The following is a 19,774-nucleotide window of genomic DNA, read 5'->3' as shown; positions in this document are numbered from 1 at the left end:
ATTTCCTTGTTTGGAATCAAAGAGAAATTATATTAACTCAAAATATAGAGGATCACATTAAACTATTGGCGCATGAAATTGGAGTACTAATATAAAGATATTTGGGCTAGCTAGAACTAACTTTGGGCTAGAAATAAGTAGTGTAAGGATAGGTGCGTTAACAGAAATTTTATAGTTTTCCTTATTTACAAAACATAACGATATATTTGGAATCATATATTTTTCGTTTTTTTTATTTTTTTCCGTAAAATATATATATTTTATAAAAAAAATTTTTTTTTTAAAAAAATATTTTTATTTTTTAAAAAAATAATTTTTATATATATTTTTTAAAATATATTTTTTTTTGCTCAATGGCTTAAAAAATTCTCATATTTCGTGTATGAAATATGAAATGTGTATGTGTGAGCAAAATTTTTAATATAAACATATACAAAATTGAGCGAAAACTTTAAGCCTTGAATATTGTAAAATTGTTAAAATGTTGTTGTAGTTGTATTAATTTTCCGTAAACCTAATATGAAATTTATATACAAACAATGTGAATGAAATTCTAAGTCTTGAGGAAGATATACACATTTCAATTCTATGCATAAAATTTTAAGCATAATGTTTAAGTTTGATCAAGATATACACATTTCTAGAGCAAGATATACACATTTCATACACAAAAATTTGAGCGATTATTTTAAGTCTTGAATGTTGTATCAGTTGTATCAAAGTTATATACAATGTTGTTGTAGTTGTATTAATTTTTACGTAAATCTAACATGAACTTTAACATGAAAATGTGAGCGAAATTTTAGACATGAGCAAGATACAAATTTCATATTGTTTTCATACACACAATTTTGAGCGGATTTACTAAGCCTTGAACGAGATATACACATTTCATACATTTTTCATACACTAAACAGCAAACTTTTTAGAGTAGATACATAAGTTTTTGAGCAAAAAAAATATTAATTTAAAAAAAAAAAATTAAAAAAAAATATATTTTTTAAAAAAATAAAAAATATTTTTTTAAAAAAATGATTTTTAAAAAATAAAATAATTTAAAAATATATATATATATTTTTAAATATAAAGCATGTTTTGTATAGGATTTGTAATGTTATGTTTTGTAAGTATAAAACTAACGTTTCGTTCTTAAGATGTATATATATGTCAAAGACCCATAGGTAAAAGGGATTATACATAGAGTAGATATGTAATTAAAGAGGTAATTAAATAAATGTTCAATGATTAAAAGTGCGTGGCAAGTAGTTATATTAGTGCTTTGAATAAACATGCATGCAAAAGGTAATAAACAGACTTAAAGGGGAATGAGTCGACAATCTTCTATTCCACAAAAGTGTCTGAGAGTAGAGTTTGAAACTCCCAATAAAAGCATTACTACTACAAGTTAAAAGAGGGTCTGAGTTTGATCATCAAACCATATAAAAAGGTCAAAAAATAGGGGAAGAAAACAAAGAAAAGAAGTCGAGCCTAGAAAGAAAAGCTGCACATTCTGTGACTGCTTTAGAATTCCCTGTTGGTTACAACTTAATTACCAATTAATATAATTGCAAAATGTGGGATAAAATATTCAGTTCACTTATAAGGTAATTATAGATCAATTTTTTTTTTTTTTTATATACACATTGTTTGATAATTCTTGGTAAAATAATCATTCATGTGTTATAACAATTAACAAGTTAAATTATACTGTTATTTCAAATAATCTTTACACCATCAATATAAATAATGTAGACTCTAAATTCATACCTTAATATACTAGTACTAGTGGATATGTTGGCTTACATACAGCTCCAAGATGGTTTACACCATTGTTTTAAAAGTCCGAAAAGCGACAGGGTGCATTTGGCAATTATGGTGCTTGCCGTTAATATTAAATAAAAATATTAAAAATATATAGATATGGTATAAAATTCAAAATAAAAGATTCAAAAAATAATTTTAAACTGTAGATATAATAATATATGTCCATTGCAATATATTAAGCTACCAAAGATTTAATTATATATATACTTTATAAATAGTAGTACTAATCAAATACTTGACAGAAATATTTTAGCGCGTTTAGGATTACAATGAAAAGTGCAAAAAACGCAGTCCCTCTAATTTATTTTATGTGTCTTAGTTTGATTAGACATAGAGTTTAAAAAAGTTAATGAGACTGTTAAATCTTATGGTCTTAGGCTAAAGATTGTATAATATATCAAAATCCCCTTTGAATCTTGTGGTTTTAAACATGTGGATGTTATTGAAAAGTTACTAGATATAGAAAGCTACATTAATTTTTTTTTTAAAACTAACTGAAAAGAAAAGTATATAAGATACATAAATTGAAACAAATGAAGTATAAGATAGGCAACCCTCGGTAAAAATTGAGTGTGAAATCATCCCAGTGAATTCAACTTTTCCTTTTCTAAAACTTACCAGTAAAAGAAAAAGGCCGATATTTAACGTAACGTGCATCATTGTCGAAATGTTATGAAAATAGAAAAAAAAAAAAAAAAATTCAGTGAATGATCTATTATGACCGTTTATAATTTGATTAGAAGAAAAAATCTACAGATTTCTTTTGCGTTTTATTTAGTGATCGATGTCCCATGACAAGAATATTCATAGAGGTAAAAGAACTGCAATGAGTCATAAGACCGATCTTCCTGATTCTTGTGATAATACTTTATCACCACCATTTTCAACTGCCATAAGTTGCGGGCAAAAAAATTTCAACGATGTTTTCGACTGTCAAATTGTCGAAAAAGGAAATATGTTTGATGGTAGAAAAAACAAACTAAGGGTTAATTATTTGTGAAGATATTTTACTTATAACAATTTTGAATGTTAATATGTACTCTATAATTTATAGATAATTTATGATATTTCAAAATTTTGAAAGCCACGTTAAAATGTTTATTCAAATGGATTTCCTGTTTCAGGCAAAAAGATGAATGATGTATTATTTCTTTACCTCAAAATACTAGGGCGATTAAATTGAATTTAATAATTTCTATGCAATACTATATATTAGGTACTTTTTTTTTGTGTGTAGAAAATGTAAACTAGTCAATAATAATTAGGTAAGGTGTTATTATTTTAACATTCTTATAATAAATGAAATGATCCATTTCATCTTTCATCGTTGATTTAAATTCCGAGGGTTCATTTTCTCATTCAAAGACAACCAAAGTATTTTCTCTATCCCAATTTATGTGATACTTTTCACTTTCCGAGATTCAAATAGCATGAACGTTGACCAATAATTTTAAGATGTATTTTTTTCACCAATTGATATGACAAAAGTTACAACTTATATTACTTTTCATGTAGTTTTCAAACATATAAATTTAATCTTAAATTGAGTTAATCTAATCGAATTTATCTTCAAAGTTTAGTCAAATTAACTCTCAAAAAGTGAAAAATATCACATAAATGGAAACGGGAAGTACTACTTTTCAAATTCAAAGATGAGAAAATGTTCATATCATTAGTTCGCAATGCCTGTACTTAACATGGGTGCTCGATTCCCCTATGGTTCCAAAATCATTTTACCTCAACCATAAGAAAGAAATTAGAAAGAAAAAAAAAAAAAACCACAAATACACGTACACAAGTAAAACATTAGCGCCTCAAGTATCTCAAACATTTATGTTTAATTTTCCTATTAAATCTTTTTCCTAATTTACTTTTAAATACAACAATTGACTTGTTCTTGTTCTCTATAATAACACTCTCCTCTTTCTTCTTCTTTAACATCTCTGTTCCCACCTCTAACTGCAAACACATCTTCAACACTCCTTTTCTACTTTCTACAGAAGAGTAGAGAATTTAGAGGCCTTTTTTTTTTTTTTCGTGGCAAGGGTGATTATTTTGTGAATTGAAAAATAACAAAAAAAGATGGACAGTCAAGTTGGCATAAATCCTTTGCTTATTATCAGTTGGATCAAATAAGAAATTCAAATTTTCAGTGGAACTAATAAAATTTCTAGTAAAATTATAAGAAATATGTTTTCGACTAATATGTTATCCGAAAATTGAAATTAATTTATAAAAGAAAGTTTTTTATGGCCATTATATCATATTTTAATTTAAAAAGTAGGTCTTGAATTTTCGACTGTCTAACGTAAAAAATCTCTTCAAACAAAGTAAATAACACATTTTCGGATGCTACGCAGTCAAAAAGCGTTTCAATTAATTTATAAATTATTTTTAATAGTAATGGCTGTCGAGGATATCTGATTTTTGTTTTAAAAAGTTCTCTTCAATTCATAAATTTCTAGTATTCATTAGTAATGGCTGTCGAGTGATAATAATAAATATCTCACATTTTCAACGTTTTTTGGTCGATAAAACTTTTGACCTTTGAAGTTGTTAGTCTAAACTAACTATAACTAACTGGAGGATCAGACACTTCCAATTCCCGATGTACCAATAACCAACGAGGTAACATTCTGTTTTATTCACTGAGGACATGTTTAATCATAGCACTACATTTCCCTAGAAATGCAAAGTTGGTTATGATTGTATGAGTAATTAATTTATACTAAGTCACGTTATTAGAGTCCTTTTCCCTGTCAATAAAGAATAAAAAGTGCAAATTCAACTCCTGTTGTATTTATATATTATACTACCTCACGTTATACGAGTCCCTCTTTTCTTTAATAAAGATTATAAAAGCAAAAATACAGCCTCACACGGTAATTAACCAAGTAGTGATATACACATCCACATCTACGGCAGGGCAACTTTCTTTTGGCAAAGGAGGGTTGCATGTTAGTTGTATTGAAGAACCTTTTTCCCTACACATAAATCTACCAAGTATAATACTGTACAAAATTTACTCATCAAACTTTATCTTTATTTAATTAATTAGAGGGTTTTCTTTGCTTAGCTTCTCCCAGGCACTACCTTTTCCACTATTTGAGAGAGAAAAGGTGCATGTTCTCTTCTTCAATTAAAACCGACCTATTCCCTTCCTATTCTATTTGCATATCGCATTTGTTCTTGAATCTCTTTAGCATAGTATTCGATTAAGAAGAACTAACAGCTCAGAGAGAAAGAAAGAAAAGAAATTTAAAAAGAGAGAATGTTCCATGCGAAGAAACCTTCGACTATGAATTCACATGACAGACCTATGTGTGTTCAAGGAGACTCCGGTCTTGTTCTCACTACCGATCCTAAACCTCGTCTTCGTTGGACCGTTGAGCTTCACGAGCGTTTTGTTGATGCTGTTACTCAGTTAGGTGGACCTGATAGTACGTTTTCTACACTTCCTAAACCCTATATATTTAGTTGCATAGGATCACTGTCCTTCCGTTCTGGACAGAGGTAGATTCAAGATTTAAACTTGTTTATAAATTTGAACCTTTATGTTTTACCTTGTATTTCTTTGTGCAGAGGCAACACCTAAGACTATTATGAGGGTTATGGGTGTTAAGGGTTTAACCCTTTACCATCTCAAGAGCCATCTTCAGGTAATTTTAATCTTCTTGTTTTCTACGATTTCCAGATCCCACTTGTGGGATTACATTAGGTATGTTGTTGTTGCCGTTTGTTTTCTGCAATTTATGATCTTGCTTTGAGTTTATTTGAATTTATTGATGCAATTGTTTGCCCTAAGCTGCTTGTTTTTTATGACTTTTGATATAATATAGAAGTTTAGACTGGGAAAGCAGCCACACAAAGAATTCAATGATCACTCGGTGAAGGATGGTGATAGAGGTACTGATTCTTCTTATATACTGCTTGTTCAAGTTTATCTAGTAGTAACTTAAATTGCTATCTTGTAGATGGATTAATTGCTTCCTATTAACCAAAATATTAAAAACTTAAAGTGACCTTCATTGCACTACAGCTACAAGTTTGGAACTGCAAAGAAATTCGGCATCTTCGTCTGGAATGATCGGCCGTAATATGAACGAGTATGTTTTTTCTTAATTTCCCTTTCAACTTTAGTATAAATCATCTTGCTCCTTTAGTTTGCTTTCCCTTTAATTTTATTAGGAATTGTTTCTTCGGAGGGTGTTACAATTGTCCTCTTTCTTCTCCTTTCTTATCTCAAATTCTTTCTGAGGTGTATGAGAGGCCAAAGTTAAGGAAAGAGTGTGATGAGAATCAAACTTTAATATAATCCTAAGTATGAAAGGTAGCAATTTTACCAATACTTAGATGTTCTTTTTTTCTTTTTCTAGTAGTTGCTTAATTCTCGGGGCCTTGCATGGCTGCTCTTCCTTTACCACCTTTAGTACAAGTTATTGTCATCATAGAAGTGTTGATCTAATTTTATCCTTGGGGTACATAAAATTATGGAAGTATTAACGTTCAAATCTCTGATGGAATTAGGATGCAAATGGAGGTGCAGAGAAGGCTGCATGAACAACTGGAGGTAACTATATACTTCAACCATTTTTTCGAGTGAAATGATCCTCTAGTATTACGGGATAGCAGAAGCGGATCTTGAATTTAAATTTCATAGGTTCAACCATTTTAATCATTACCATTAAATATATTGCGCTATTGAAAATTATAAGTTAAGAATTTAGTATGTGTTGATTTTCTAATTTTACCAATATTTTTATATACTTAGTTATGCATTGTGAAAAAAATCTACTTCAGTTGAACCCAATAAATATGGATGCATCCCGCTCTGCAGTCAGACCTATCATCTATAGCTGGTTTGTACTCCATCTATCTCAACTTATATGACGCTTTTTTCGAGTTTAAACTTCTTAATCTTGATCGTACATTTGAAGAATCTTTTAATTTTTCGAAATAAAAATATTTATAAACTACAAGAAAAGTATTACTAATAAGTTACAATACTTAATAAATTCGAAATATTTAACATGTAAAAGTTGCGGTCAAAACGTAATTCGGTTGGCTCTCGAAATCCAACCACGGAGGTACAATGGAGTGCAGCATATATTAGTTAACCTGATAATTATATTAGGGGTGCATGTTGCAGGTACAGAGACACCTTCAGTTAAGGATTGAGGCACAGGGAAAGTACATGCAGACTATATTGGAGAAAGCTTGTCAAACATTGGGTGGCGAAGAAAACATGGCATTACCAGCAAGAACCTTTAAAGCCAACATTGGAAATCAGGGAGGAGGACTAATACCGGACATTTCAGCTGCCTTTAAAGAGTTTGGAGCCCCTCCTTTAAGTTTCTCTTCATTTCAGGACCTGAACATTTGTGGAGGGCACGAGCAACAGCTCGAGCTTCATGCTCAGAGTAGCGGCATGGGTGAAAGGTCCTCGTCCTTCGACGGATTCATGAACCTAGGCAATAATAATACTGATCATAACTTGTCTCTGGGAAAAAAGAGGCCTAGCCCTTATAACAATGGGGGTAATGGAAATGGAAAGAGCCCCTTGATGTGGTCCGATGACTTTCGTCTCCAAGAAATAGGTATTCAAATTTTGTAATCTGTCTGATCTGTTTAAATGTATGACTATCTCATTAAAACTTAAGTTGTTAGAGAAAGCACAAGACATTTGTCTGCTCTGATACCATGTTGAATTATGTTATCATCTCATCTAAAAACTTAAGTTATTAGAGGGAGCACATTTTTATCTACTTAATTATAATCTCAACATGATCCACAAACTTTAAGCTGTTAGAAAGAGCATACTATTGATTAACTTAATTATGTTTTCAAATTTAGGTGGAGCAACAGGAGGAGCCTCGTGTTTAGGTCCTAATAATGAAGACGACCACCAGATTATTCAGATGGCACCGGTTTCAATGGAGAGGAGTTGCAATCTCGAGCTTGATTCTGACATTTACGAGTCAAAGCCAATTCTACAAGATGAAAAGAAATTCGACGCAAAGCTGGAGAGGCCCTCCCCAAGAAGAGCGCCCCAGATTTCAAGTTTGAGTGCCCAAGGTGGACGAAACTCTGTTTTCGGGTAAAACTAATTAGCCAAATTTTTACACTTGGAACTTTTCTAATTCTCGGGTAATTATATTGTAGTATTACTATTACTATTATACTTAGGAAGCACTATAACTGTTGGCCACCATATCAATGGATTCAGTTTACTACTGTGATATTTTGAAGACCCATGCAATGCTACCTATATCGTATCATGTGACATGGGCATACCTTATTACCTTAATTATTAGATGTAATTTGTGGCATCCTGCCCTTCTGAATTGCAAGAAGGGAAAAGAAGATAATTATCAATATTCAAGGGCTCCATCATTTTTTCTCACAGTTTTACAAATATATGTAATTTGTTGGATATCATAATGCAGTAGACTACACTTGACTGAGTACTGTTTCGATTGTAATTTAATTAATCTCGGATTCTTTTCCCTTTTTACGGGGAGAAAACCACTGGGGATTTTTGTGAACGGAAACCTAGAGAACAAAAAATTATAATAGTCGACAACTTTTATCAATATATGCGTGCGTGCACACGTCTCCATCATGTATTTTTTCACATCCTATGTACAGGGTGAATTCAAGATTTTAAATTATTAATGGATATAGCGATTTCAATTTAATATACATTAATAATTTGGTCACTGTTAAATATTTATAATATATTTATATATATATATATATATATATATACATATATATATATATATATATATAGAATTTGCTCAAGACTACTAGATTTACATAAACCTGTATGTTTCAAGCTAAGATTTGTCTTTGCATACGTGTGTTATTCCTTCCCCAATGTATTTCTCGTTTGAAGAATTTTCGTTCTCATGGATACAACTTTATGTTCACCTAAGTTGTTTTATTTCTCTTTTAACTTTTAAAAAGTTATAGGTCCCAGTGATGATGAACTTAATTCCCGCAAAATGACCATGAGGTTAACCGTCTTTCATTTTGAACTAACTCATGATTGCATAACAAAAGAAGAATGAGGATTAAGAAAAGAGGCTTGATCTACAACTCCTTGCTAGTCAAAGAAAACTACCAAAGCAAAAAAGTTATTAAAGAAGTTGAGGGCTTGAGAATATATTCTTTTGTTTTAACTTTTCTTTTATTTGAACAAGTAGGGATTTTGGAAGGTTCTTTGTCAATGAGACAAACCGACAGAGAGCATCCAACTTTTTTTCTATCTTTAGAATTTAGGATTCGATATTCCCTTATAAGCGTGGCTCTCACAACTATGAGAAGAAGCTTTACACTGACGGTACTCAATAGAACGGAATTCTATGCATAACACGGATCCGAGAGAGTGTAAATACTTTTTACCTTATCATCATCATCTTAGAACTGCCACCTTTTTACATTTTCATTTTCCCACGAGGAATAGACAGTACGGCCCTTCCTGCCAAAAAATTAGCGCCCTTCAAAAGGAAAAGAAGGATATTTGAATAACTCCTTCGATATCTTCTCATTTAATTTTCAATTAATCATACAAACTATTATTCCCGCTGTCCCAATTTATGTAATACTCCATCCATCCCATAATAAGTGTCATCTTAGCCAAAAAAAATTTGTCCCATAATAAGTGTCACCTTAGGAAATCAAGACATAAATTGATTAGTTTTTTCCAATTCTACCCTTAGACAATAAAGTAATATCTAAATGATGATTGAAAAAGCCACATAGTAACTTGGTATTGTTGGATTCCCAATGTCAGAAGGTTACTTCTTGTGCATGCTCTAATCAAAAGGTAAAAGTAGTTTATTTTTATCATATAGGGGTAATTTGGTAAACTTAACAATGCATTATTGGTTTCTTAATATGCGTGTTTTTGGCTAAGGTGACACTTATTATGGGACGGAGGGAGTACAATTCAGATTCTGAGAGCCAAACAAGAAATTCTTTGACCGCGATTTATTCAAATACCGTTTAAATATTTTAAATTGTTAATTATTGTGATTTATAATATTTTTTATGTAGCTTCTAAATATGTACATAATTTTTCAAAAAACTTAAAGAAAGTATATCCGAATTCAATGTGAAAATAAAAAAAATTGACTCTCGAAATCCGAACTGTATCACATACATTGGGACAGGAGTACTATTTTTAATTTATATAAATTTACTTCCTTTTTAATCCGTTTAAAAATGATTAGCTTTCTAAATTTGAAAAAATATTTCTTATTTGACCTTTGAGAAATTTTATAACCATACAAAATGTAATGACATGTTTAAGACTGTGAGTTTCGAAAGTCTTTTTTTACTCCCTCTGTCCCATAATAAGTGTCACCTTAGTCAAAAAAATTTGTCCAATAATAAGTGTCACCTTAGAAATCAAGACATAAATTGGCTAGTTTTTTTTTTTTTTTTTTAAATTTTACCCTTAGACAAAAACTGACAAGTTAAAGTAACATCTAAATGATGATTGAAAAGCCACATAGTAACTTAGTATTGTTGGATTCCCAATGTAAAAGGTTTACTATTGTGCATCCTCTAATCAAGAGGAAAACGTAATTTATTTTTATATATAGGGGTAATTTGGTAAACTTCATATTACATTATTGGTTTCTTAATATGCGTATTTTTGGCTAAGGTGACACTTATTATGGAACGGAGGGAGTATTTCTTAAATCTTACCTCCAATCAACCAAGTTCACATAAATTGAAATAGGAGTAATTAATAATCACCCTTCCTTCTGTCTCATTTACGTGAACACTCTTTTATTTTTTAATCTGTTAAAAAAGGAATAGCTCCTTTATCTTTTTTTAGAAACTACTTAGTTTTAGTATCCTCATTTTACCCTTAATGACATAACTTGTTGGGTCGCTCACCAGTGGTGGATGTAGAGTACTGAACCGAGTTTATTTTGAACTCAGTATTTTCAATTGGAGCATAAGTTATGTGTGAAAATTCACACAAATTAAATAGTATATTTCAACCTATAACTTTAATAATATAATCGGTTTAATGCTAAGAATCTTGGAGGTTGAACTCATAAAACTTAAATTCTAGATCTATCTCTGCCGCTCACCAATGTTCATTTAAAATTAAAAGATATGTGGAACTGTAACTATCACTAATTTAAAAAGATATTGTTAGTACATCGCACATATTGGGTTAATTCTCTTTAATTTCTCAAACTTTATGCCCAGTCAAATACCGTTACACAAAAAAGGACGGGAAAATATAAATAGTTCAAGTAGTGGAAACCTTAATTCTGTTATAGAATCTTGTATAAATAACTCAGTAGCATACGCATATATCTTCCAGTTATATATTGTGAGAGTTTATACAAGACTAAATCAAAGGGATATAGTTGCTTTTTTTCCTTTAGGGGAGAAATAAAGCATATGCATGGTAGTGCAAACTCATTGTACCTTTATTGGTTGCAGTGAATAGCTACGTTGGCAAGATGGAAAGCTCACATATGCGCGGGAGTGAAAAGCTAGCTCTACTTAAGGGCGTGGGGTGGTGGGCAAAGTATTGAAGGTGAAGACAAGGCACTTATCATGCGTACTATGCGAAGATCGATGAAGCTTCTTGTATGTACTCTAGCTTTTTGTAGGACCAAACTTGTGTCCTTCAATTTTATCTAAACCCCCAAAAGGGATATGCCACATGAAATTTTGCATGCATTGCATGGCTCCATCTTTCATCATTACTTACTTTATCTATACAGTACATCATGTTACTATATTTCCTCCTTTTTTTCTTTTCTTTCCATACAGTATACTACAAAAAAATGAGTAATTTGCGGAGGTTAAAAGTAGCAATTTGCGGAGGTTTTAGCATCCACTAATTGCTAAAAGAGGCTAAAACCTCCGCGAATTGCAACTTTCGACCTCCGCAAATTACTCATTTTTTGTAGTGACTAATATAGAATTAATATTTCGCACGACCAAATATCTATCCTACGTTACACCTGATTTTAGCCTAGAGGATAAACCAGGTTACTTTATTTGTTCCAAGTTACGTTTGCGGAATAATAAAGACCAGAAAAGTAAGGACATAGTATTCACTACAAAAAAAAAAAAAAAAAAAAAAGGCCTAAATAGCAGGGGTTATTTCTGCATGTTGTGGGGGTTTCTGACCCTCGCAATTTGTTGTCACGGCGGTCTCAAAAACCCCTACAATAAGAGGTGCCACAATCAAATACCGGGGGTATTTTAGCGACCGCTGCAGTCAATTAGCGGTGGTTGATTAGTGGCGGTTTAAACCCCCACAAAATGGCTGCAGTTTAAATCCCAGCAGTCACAACCCCCACTATATACTTTTAACAGTGCAAAAATACTGGCAGTTGGAACCCCTGCAAGTCGTGAAACTACAATTACTTCTACTGCATTTTGCGAGAAATATTTAGTTTTGAATATTATTTACTATTAACATGTACTTCATAATCAAACATAGAAGGAATATTAATAAGAAATAACATTTTTTTAAAACACAAAATTATTATCATAAAGTAGTATCGTTAGTTTTACAAACAAAATTTAGCACATCATTCACTCCAACCATTCTAACATCCGATCCACCAATTACATTGTCGTAATTAATCATCTAATACGATTACAAGGAACTTCAAGGGTTGTCACTATGATTACTACCACCATAAGATCTTCTTGCATCCATGGGTGAAAGAGATGCACTTGCCGCATCACTTGGCTGGGAAAAAAAAATACACAATAAGATCGTATGAAGAACAGGCTTGCTAATCAACCACTCCTCAGACCCAGGCTTAGCTCTTTCTGGAAAAGATTTTCCCAAAACAAGCTGAATGAAAAATAATCACTGTTCTGGTACTGAATTAAATAGAACCATTTGGCAGTATACCACATGTTAGATTTTTTGATATCTACTGTTTAGCTAATCTTTAGATCATATTCTTCTATTGAGGCTCCCCATGAATCATTTTGAGGTCTTATCATACTAAAATACTTTCATTAGCACACTAACAGTAGTAGCTTCATAACGACACTAAATTTCTCGTAACTCTGTATGTGTAGGAAATGACTATATCAACAATATTTCTAAATGATGCTTACAGAGGAAATGGCAAGTATCTAACATCTGTAAACTTCAGCACATAATGTTATACACAAAATTTAAGAGTTATATTTACCGTTGTAGGAGAAGAAGGAAATAACCCCGCAAATTGTTCTGGTAACATCCCTTCTTTCATTATCATATATGTTTTCAAAGCATTCATTACTTGATTGTGATTATTCACCATTTCTTTGTGAGCATTCAACAAAATATTTTAGTTTTCTTGACAATAGGACGAACATAAACCTTCACTCCTTGAAGAACTCATACCACCAAATCGAGGTCTTGTTTGTTTAAAAACTCTGCTGGGGACAGCTCCTAACCCCAAACACCTTACCCTTCCAGAGTGAACTTTTCCTAGAACCTTGCCAACTGCATCATCTGGCGATACTACAGACTCATCCACTGTGCTATGACTCAAAGTTATCTGAATTTTTTCCTAAATATAGTACACACATAAAATCTATTGTCAAAATGTTAATAAGTAACTTAGAACACCTAAAAGCATCTGTAAGAAGTATTAGCAGGCAGTAAGAAGTATTTTAAAAGTTATAAGTACCGACAAAAAAGCTATAGTCTATGTACATGTTTAAGGAGTGTTTTCTTGTGTATCACAATCTGAGGAACATGCAAATATATTGTTTTAAAATCCATAGAGTTCCTGAAAATTTTGTTCTCATCTTTTATTCTTTAGCAAAAGTAAGCTGCACAACTTGGGTTCCTGTTGGAAAGTAGTAAGCTAATCCATATACTAACTCAATTGCTATAATGGTCTGTCTTTGCACTTTTTAGATTCATCAGAACTACAGCTGCTGCTTCAATTCAGGTTCAAATAGAGCCCAATTTCTCACTACACATATTCTCATAAGCAAGCAAAAACTAATTCAGCAGAGCAATTAGAAACTTACACATATATCTTTTGCGGCCTCATTAACATATGCTCCATTTTCATTCTTATGAGTAGCAAGATAAATTTGTGCTCGTCCAGGCATTTGTCCGGTCTCAGCCAGCTATAAGAGACATAATCAAATCAGAATAACTGAACTAATTAGAAATAATTACATAACAAGTTAGTTTGATAATTAAAGTAAAATGAAATCAATTAAATTCTTTCACCATTTCAGCCCTTCTTCTAGAGTTAGCTTTGGATACATAACAAGTGGAATGGTTTGTTTCTTTCGATTTTCAGCATTCTTTTTGCACATTTCCTTACAAAAAGATATTTGAAATTCAATTATACAACAAATAATCATATGATTACACGTACTAACTGAACCAATTAAATATATACCTGTTTTTCTTCTTTAAAACAATAATAACAATAAGAAGTCCACTGATCCCGTGGAATTCCAGGTGGAACATTATCCATAATCTGAGCTTTGCTCTTAAGTGGGTCACGGAACGCTTCCCATATGTCTAGCCTGTTCGCACTCCACTTCTTCAAAATAGAATCATAAACATATTTTCGTGCACCTGACTCGGTTGTCTGAAAACAAAATCGGGGCTTCAAGAATAAAACACTGATTAGCTCGTCTATTACATGCAAATTTAAAGTCCAAAGAAAAAATAGATATTGTAGTAAGCAAATAGAGTTTATACCTTCATAATTTGATCAAAGACGCGATCGAAGTATGATATAGGTAAATCCGGCCATTTCTCAAAGTGCATCGGAAATAAAGAAGAATCAGCTGCTAAAATTCCACAAAATCCAGCAAGAAGAGCTTGTGCTTCTCCAAATGGAGCATCCAGGTAATCAAAATCGAGCACAATATAGTCTTCACTAGATAAATTCAGCACTTCCTTGATTTTCAGTCTGAGTGTCTTTCTATTTTCGTCTGAATCTTTAATAAGAAAAGCAAAACCATCAGTTCTTTTGACTCATTAGTAGTTGGAGTATTTCAGAGTGTTTATGACATGCCTATTACAGAGAAAAAGAATACAGAAATGAGCCTAGACAACTAAAGGTTCAAAATCACCCTAGGCTTCCTGTTAATTCAAATGTAAAACGGATAAATAGAGTTGTCCCAGAAAATTCATACAGTGTAATTTTTCTTCATATGTCTGAGATTCTAAGTTCAGCAAAAGATTTTTCCAAAAATATTTTCCTTCGCACCAACACATCTTAAGTTGTAACATGATGGCAACTGCAGAAGAATAAATATGAAAACCAGCAATATTCATTTAAAGGAATGTCTTCATAATACTGCTATTGTAGCACAATAAATGAACCAGAAAGTAACAACATATTAAAAGAGCTTCTTCACGGTTTGGATATCTTATAAGTATAAGACAAAATATGTAGACAAAATATGCTAAACCAGTTCAGCAGCTAGAACTACAAATAAGAAAGAGACAAAAATGGAATGTTTACCTATCACATCTACGGTCCAATGTGTATTAGACACACGTCCAACACGTTTCCTGAATGGTGCTGGCTGTGATGCAGCTTGATTTGATGAAGTCGACTGTGATGCGGCTTGATTTGATGAAGCCGACTGTGATGCGGCCTGAACTGATCGTCCTGTTGCCTGAATTGACGGAACCAGCTTTGATGTAGCCTGAAATGATCGTCTTGTTGCCTGAATTGACGGAACCGGCTCCTGAACTGAGGAAGACATCTATCTTACTGCCTGAATTGACAGGGTTGGTTGTGTATTGGCCTGAACTGGCAGCGTCGGTTGTGCTACACTTTGTGAAGTAGCTAGTGATTGAACTGATTCCATGCTTTGGGATCTGAAATGAGTGTCGCAATGTGCAACCGGAGACATTGAAACTAACGGGTAAGAAAAATTAAATTGGCCTAATTTTACTTCCATAAACAGCGTAACGAATCATAAATGTGTCATCCAGAATGTCTTGCATTATTTAGTATACTATTCATACTAAAACAAATTCATTAATTATAAGCTCCTGTTCTGCCAGCAGCTTATAACAGATTTCACTACAACACATTACAGATCTAACTAATCAGCAAATCATAGAAGTTGCTACAGATTACACAGAAAATAAATAGAAAGCATATTAAACCCCGGAGAAAGAGAGAGAGAGAGAGAGAGAGAGAGAAGCCAACCGTCTTGTTGCCTGAATTGACGGGTCAGTTGTACTACACCTTGTGAAGTAGGTAGTGACTGAACTGGTTTTTGAAAGTTCTGCCAACGCTTAGTCTTTGGCATATCTACAATTAACAAAATATAAGTACATCTTTTTTTTTTTTTTTTTTTTGAAAGACAAAATATAAGTAAATAAAAAACTAACATATCAATAAGTTTACAGGTAATAGAGAAGCAAGATTCAGCAAGTTCATTATCTAAGCAAGATTCAAAAGTCCTAATCTCTCACAAGCTAGTAACTTAAAATGTAATTGAAACGACAGTTATTGATTACTGCACTTTAGGAGACGAACTATAGTAGTAGTTAACATAAAGCATAAATCAAACATATGAGGTTATTGCACATAGGTAGAAGAGAAAATATGAAATTTCTTTAGAAAACAAATGAGGTTTCATTCATCAAAACCATCTGTTCAGATAGAAATCGTACATGTGCGCTTCCTAACAGAATATTTGTAGTATTCGAACAACGTAAGCATTTAAATCTACATACAACTAACATACAAGGCATTTAAATGCGAGGGGGTGAAAAACTAAACAGTATGACGTGCCGATATAACAATAGAAGACCAGAAACTAAATAGTGATTGCAATAAGTAAACTTGAGCAGCAACAAACACGAAGCAACACTCAAATCTCAACAGTGTATGCGTCGAGCAGAAAGAAAAGAAGAAGAAGAAACAAGAAAGAAGCGCACGTGCAAAGTTTACCTATTGCATCTACGGTCCAATGTGTATTAGATTCCCATCCAACACGCTTCCTGGATGGTGCCGGCTGTGATTCGGCCTGATTTGATGAAGTCGACTGTGATGCGGCCTGAATTAACGGGGTTGGTTGTGCATTTTCCTGAACTGGCAGTGTCGACTGTACTACACCTTGTGAAATCGGTAGTGACTGAACTGTTTTTTGCAAGTTCTGCCAACGCTTAGTCCTTGGCATATCTACAATTAACAAAAGATAAGTAAATCAAAAACTTGAGAAAATATAGTTTTACTTTCTCATCCTACTATTAGTATAACTAACAGAAGCTAGCAGAATCCTCAATTCCCGAAAATATTGTTGTACTTTCTCATGATCCAAAAAGAACCTTAATGCAGAATCCTCAATTCCAGAAAGTAACAGTTCCCGACATGTTTTTAACAGAGACAAAACTTCAATAAGGAAATATTTATTCTTACTATATAGCAGAATCAGAAACATTGAGCTCACACCATTTCGAGTACCACTTATACATCAAAAATAATTGTGCATGACAAAGGTGATTACTTTTAGACATATAATATCAAAACATTTCATGAACAAGTCACACAGTTTACCAGTAACCATATAAACTTTAGTCCAAATATCGATCTAAAAACATTTATCCAAGAAAATGATAATTTATATGCTCCAAAAGAGTTAAGGACTCTGGCCATTGAATACAGATTTATAAGCTTCACTAATACTTCTGTCACTTCTATTTGATACTTCACTAATACTTCTGTCATTTTGCTTGCTACTTCACTAATACCAACACCCAACATGAGCTACACAATTTGCCCTAAACAGAGCCTTAGAATGAAGCTTCTTCAAATTAAACCCAGCTTCCACATATCAATTACTATAAGCTTAACATAAGTATCTCAGACCTTCCACCAGATTCTAAAAGTTGCTGCTAATTAATTTTGATTTTCTAAACTAATTCTTCAAATTGAACCTTAGCTTCTTCAATTCACATTTAACATTCTTCTTCATACACAATCGAGATTGATTTATCACTCTAAACTTTTGACTGGAAATATCGTAACTCTGATATTGATTTATCTAAACAGATTAAAACTCAAATCTAAAGCAACAATTTATCGCTAAAATTAGAATATTGTAACTGATATTGATTTATCACAATCATTAAAATCTGCATGCAACTACTATTGATTGGAAATTGCATTCAATAACCTCAAATAAATAGATAAAAACTCAAATCCAAAGCAACAGTTTAGCGCTTTCTAGAGAGATTGAAGAAGAAATTCGAGCTTACCGAACTGAGAGAGAGAGAGAGTGTGTTTAGTGCTTTCTAGAGAGAGACGAAAATAAAATGAGCGGAGATTTAGAATGTTGGGCAAAATATGATAGGGAAAATTTTAGATTTTGCGGCTTTTTTTTAGAGTAGCGGAGGTTTGTAACCCCCGTAAATTACACACGGCGGAGCTCTTTTTTTTTTTTTTTTTAAAAGGTAGCGGGGGTTATAAGTTATAACCCCGGCAAATTGTAAGCTCATATTTTGAAAACAAATAACGACAGTTATAAATCCCCGCAAATTGTAAATAATTTGCGGCGATCGCTGGAACTCCCTCAAATTGTATCAAATAGCGGGGGTTAGAAGTGACCCCCACAAATTGATCCCCTGGAATAAAGGTGTCAACCTTAGGTTAACCGGTTTTAACCGTAACCGGATGGTTAAACCGAACCGAATCGTATAGTTAACGTTCCCTAGTAATCAGATAATCAGAAACCGAAACCTTCCAATATTTTGAGGGCGAAGTTCTTAAAACTTGAAAATTAAAAAAAAAAAAAAAAAAGGAAAAAGTCAGTTGGGCCACTGTTAATGGACCGTTAAGCAACGGTCCATTTGCAAAAAATGGTCGTTGCAAACGGCCATTTTGTTAATTTTTGGCCCCAAATTTATTTTTTTTAACACTTTAACCCATCCCCCACCCCTATATAAATCCTTCTTCATTTTCATTTTAATTCACACCAATTCACTCTTCTTCATCTTTCTCTCAAAATCTCAATCTCTCAATTATAATTATTTTGCAATAACTAGCCACAAAGTCTTATTATAGTTTCAACTTTCAATTATTAATTTTGCAATTATAATATTATTGGTGGAGTTGGTGATTTTGCAACAATCCGAAGTAGCTTTGGTGGATTTGCAATTCTAGCCGCCTTGACTTTGTTGGAAATTAATCGGCAATTTGGTACCTTCGTTCCAACTCTATCTTTATTTTTCGCAATTTAATTCTAGCAATTTAATTTACGCAATTTAATTTGTTGTAATTTATTTTCTTGTGATTTATTTGATTGTGATTTAAATTAATTCTATTTAATAATGTCAAAGAGATTAAGACGTGGTGCGGTAGTAGTAGTCGTATTGTTAGGGGTGCGCTTAATGAGGAAACATTTGTGGAAGAAACACCTAATGTAGGTATTGATGTTGGTGGAAATAATCCACTTTTAGGTCATGAGACAATGCAACAACATTTTACCGACACTTTTAATGAAGACTTAAATGATGATGATGAAACACAACCCTCTGAAAATCCCATAGGAGATACATGTCCTGCACAATCACATACACAAGACAAACCGCCTAGAACTCGTAACTCAACAACAGCTAAAATTTGGAAATTTATGACTAAGAATAGGGAAAGCCAATCGGCCTACATGTAACATATGTGGACAAGTATTTAGTTTTAAGCAAAGAACTGGTAAGGATGGTGGAGTACACTAAATTTCATATGAGAACCAAACATACGGATGCTTGGGAGAGCAAACGGGTTCAAATGTGGGGGGATTCAAATGACGATAGGCACAACCGGTAGAAATTTTAAGTATGACAAGAAAAAGAACGCGTAGAAATAGCTAAAATGGTAGCTTATGATTGTTTACCATTTTAATTCACACCAATTTTAACTTTTTACTTTTATTAAGTTAGGAATATACCTAAAATATACTA

At 32.5% G+C, this 19,774-nt stretch overlaps 2 protein-coding genes across 8 annotated transcripts; one reads left to right on the top strand and one right to left on the bottom strand.

The window, feature by feature from the left end:
• Positions 1 to 4,893: 4,893 nt before the first annotated feature.
• LOC132031452 (myb family transcription factor IPN2) lies at positions 4,894 to 8,288 on the top strand. 2 transcript variants are annotated; one of them, XM_059421431.1, is made up of 7 exons: positions 4,894 to 5,264; positions 5,407 to 5,483; positions 5,664 to 5,730; positions 5,864 to 5,930; positions 6,352 to 6,394; positions 6,959 to 7,421; positions 7,678 to 8,288. In XM_059421431.1, exons 1-7 carry the CDS (start codon positions 5,096 to 5,098, stop codon positions 7,923 to 7,925), a joined length of 1,134 nt encoding a protein of 377 aa, XP_059277414.1. In that variant the 5' UTR covers positions 4,894 to 5,095; the 3' UTR covers positions 7,926 to 8,288. The 2 variants fall into 2 exon arrangements, with proteins under 2 accessions (XP_059277414.1, XP_059277415.1); XM_059421432.1 differs by having other exon boundaries at positions 4,900 to 5,264; positions 6,974 to 7,421.
• Positions 8,289 to 12,319: 4,031 nt separating this feature from the next.
• LOC132031451 (uncharacterized) lies at positions 12,320 to 17,028 on the bottom strand. Of its 6 annotated transcripts, none has more exons than XR_009408271.1 (7): positions 15,321 to 15,996; positions 14,549 to 14,790; positions 14,241 to 14,453; positions 14,066 to 14,157; positions 13,858 to 13,959; positions 13,026 to 13,388; positions 12,320 to 12,568 (listed from the first exon to the last, which is right to left on the bottom strand). XR_009408271.1 is itself a non-coding variant. In XM_059421428.1 (7 exons), exons 2-7 carry the CDS (start codon positions 15,565 to 15,567, stop codon positions 12,460 to 12,462), a joined length of 1,005 nt encoding a protein of 334 aa, XP_059277411.1. In that variant the 5' UTR covers positions 15,568 to 15,682; positions 16,770 to 16,908; the 3' UTR covers positions 12,320 to 12,459. The 6 variants fall into 6 exon arrangements, 5 of the variants coding, with proteins under 5 accessions (XP_059277411.1, XP_059277410.1, XP_059277412.1 ...); XM_059421428.1 differs by lacking the exon at positions 13,026 to 13,388 and adding an exon at positions 16,770 to 16,908 and having other exon boundaries at positions 15,321 to 15,682; XM_059421427.1 differs by lacking the exon at positions 13,026 to 13,388 and adding an exon at positions 16,020 to 16,048 and having other exon boundaries at positions 15,321 to 15,682.
• Positions 17,029 to 19,774: the final 2,746 nt, after the last annotated feature.

Source organism: Lycium ferocissimum, chromosome 9 (assembly GCF_029784015.1).
Source record: "Lycium ferocissimum isolate CSIRO_LF1 chromosome 9, AGI_CSIRO_Lferr_CH_V1, whole genome shotgun sequence".
In the NCBI taxonomy this organism is placed as follows: domain Eukaryota; kingdom Viridiplantae; phylum Streptophyta; class Magnoliopsida; order Solanales; family Solanaceae; genus Lycium; species Lycium ferocissimum.
Note: the sequence above shows the minus strand (reverse complement) of the source record. Positions and strands in the feature narration are given on the sequence as shown.

Coding starts and splice junctions, on each gene's coding strand:
- LOC132031452 (XM_059421431.1), top strand. CDS start 5,096: ATGTTCCATGCGAAGAAACCTTCGACTATGAATTCACATGACAGACCT. Junction 5,484..5,663: donor ATCTCAAGAGCCATCTTCAG/GTAATTTTAATC, acceptor GATATAATATAG/AAGTTTAGACTGGGAAAGCA. Junction 5,931..6,351: donor ATCGGCCGTAATATGAACGA/GTATGTTTTTTC, acceptor TGATGGAATTAG/GATGCAAATGGAGGTGCAGA.
- LOC132031451 (XM_059421428.1), bottom strand. CDS start 15,567: ATGTCTTCCTCAGTTCAGGAGCCGGTTCCGTCAATTCAGGCAACAAGA. Junction 14,791..15,320: donor TTGGACCGTAGATGTGATAG/GTAAACATTCCA, acceptor TTCTTATTAAAG/ATTCAGACGAAAATAGAAAG. Junction 13,960..14,065: donor CTAGAAGAAGGGCTGAAATG/GTGAAAGAATTT, acceptor TGTCTCTTATAG/CTGGCTGAGACCGGACAAAT.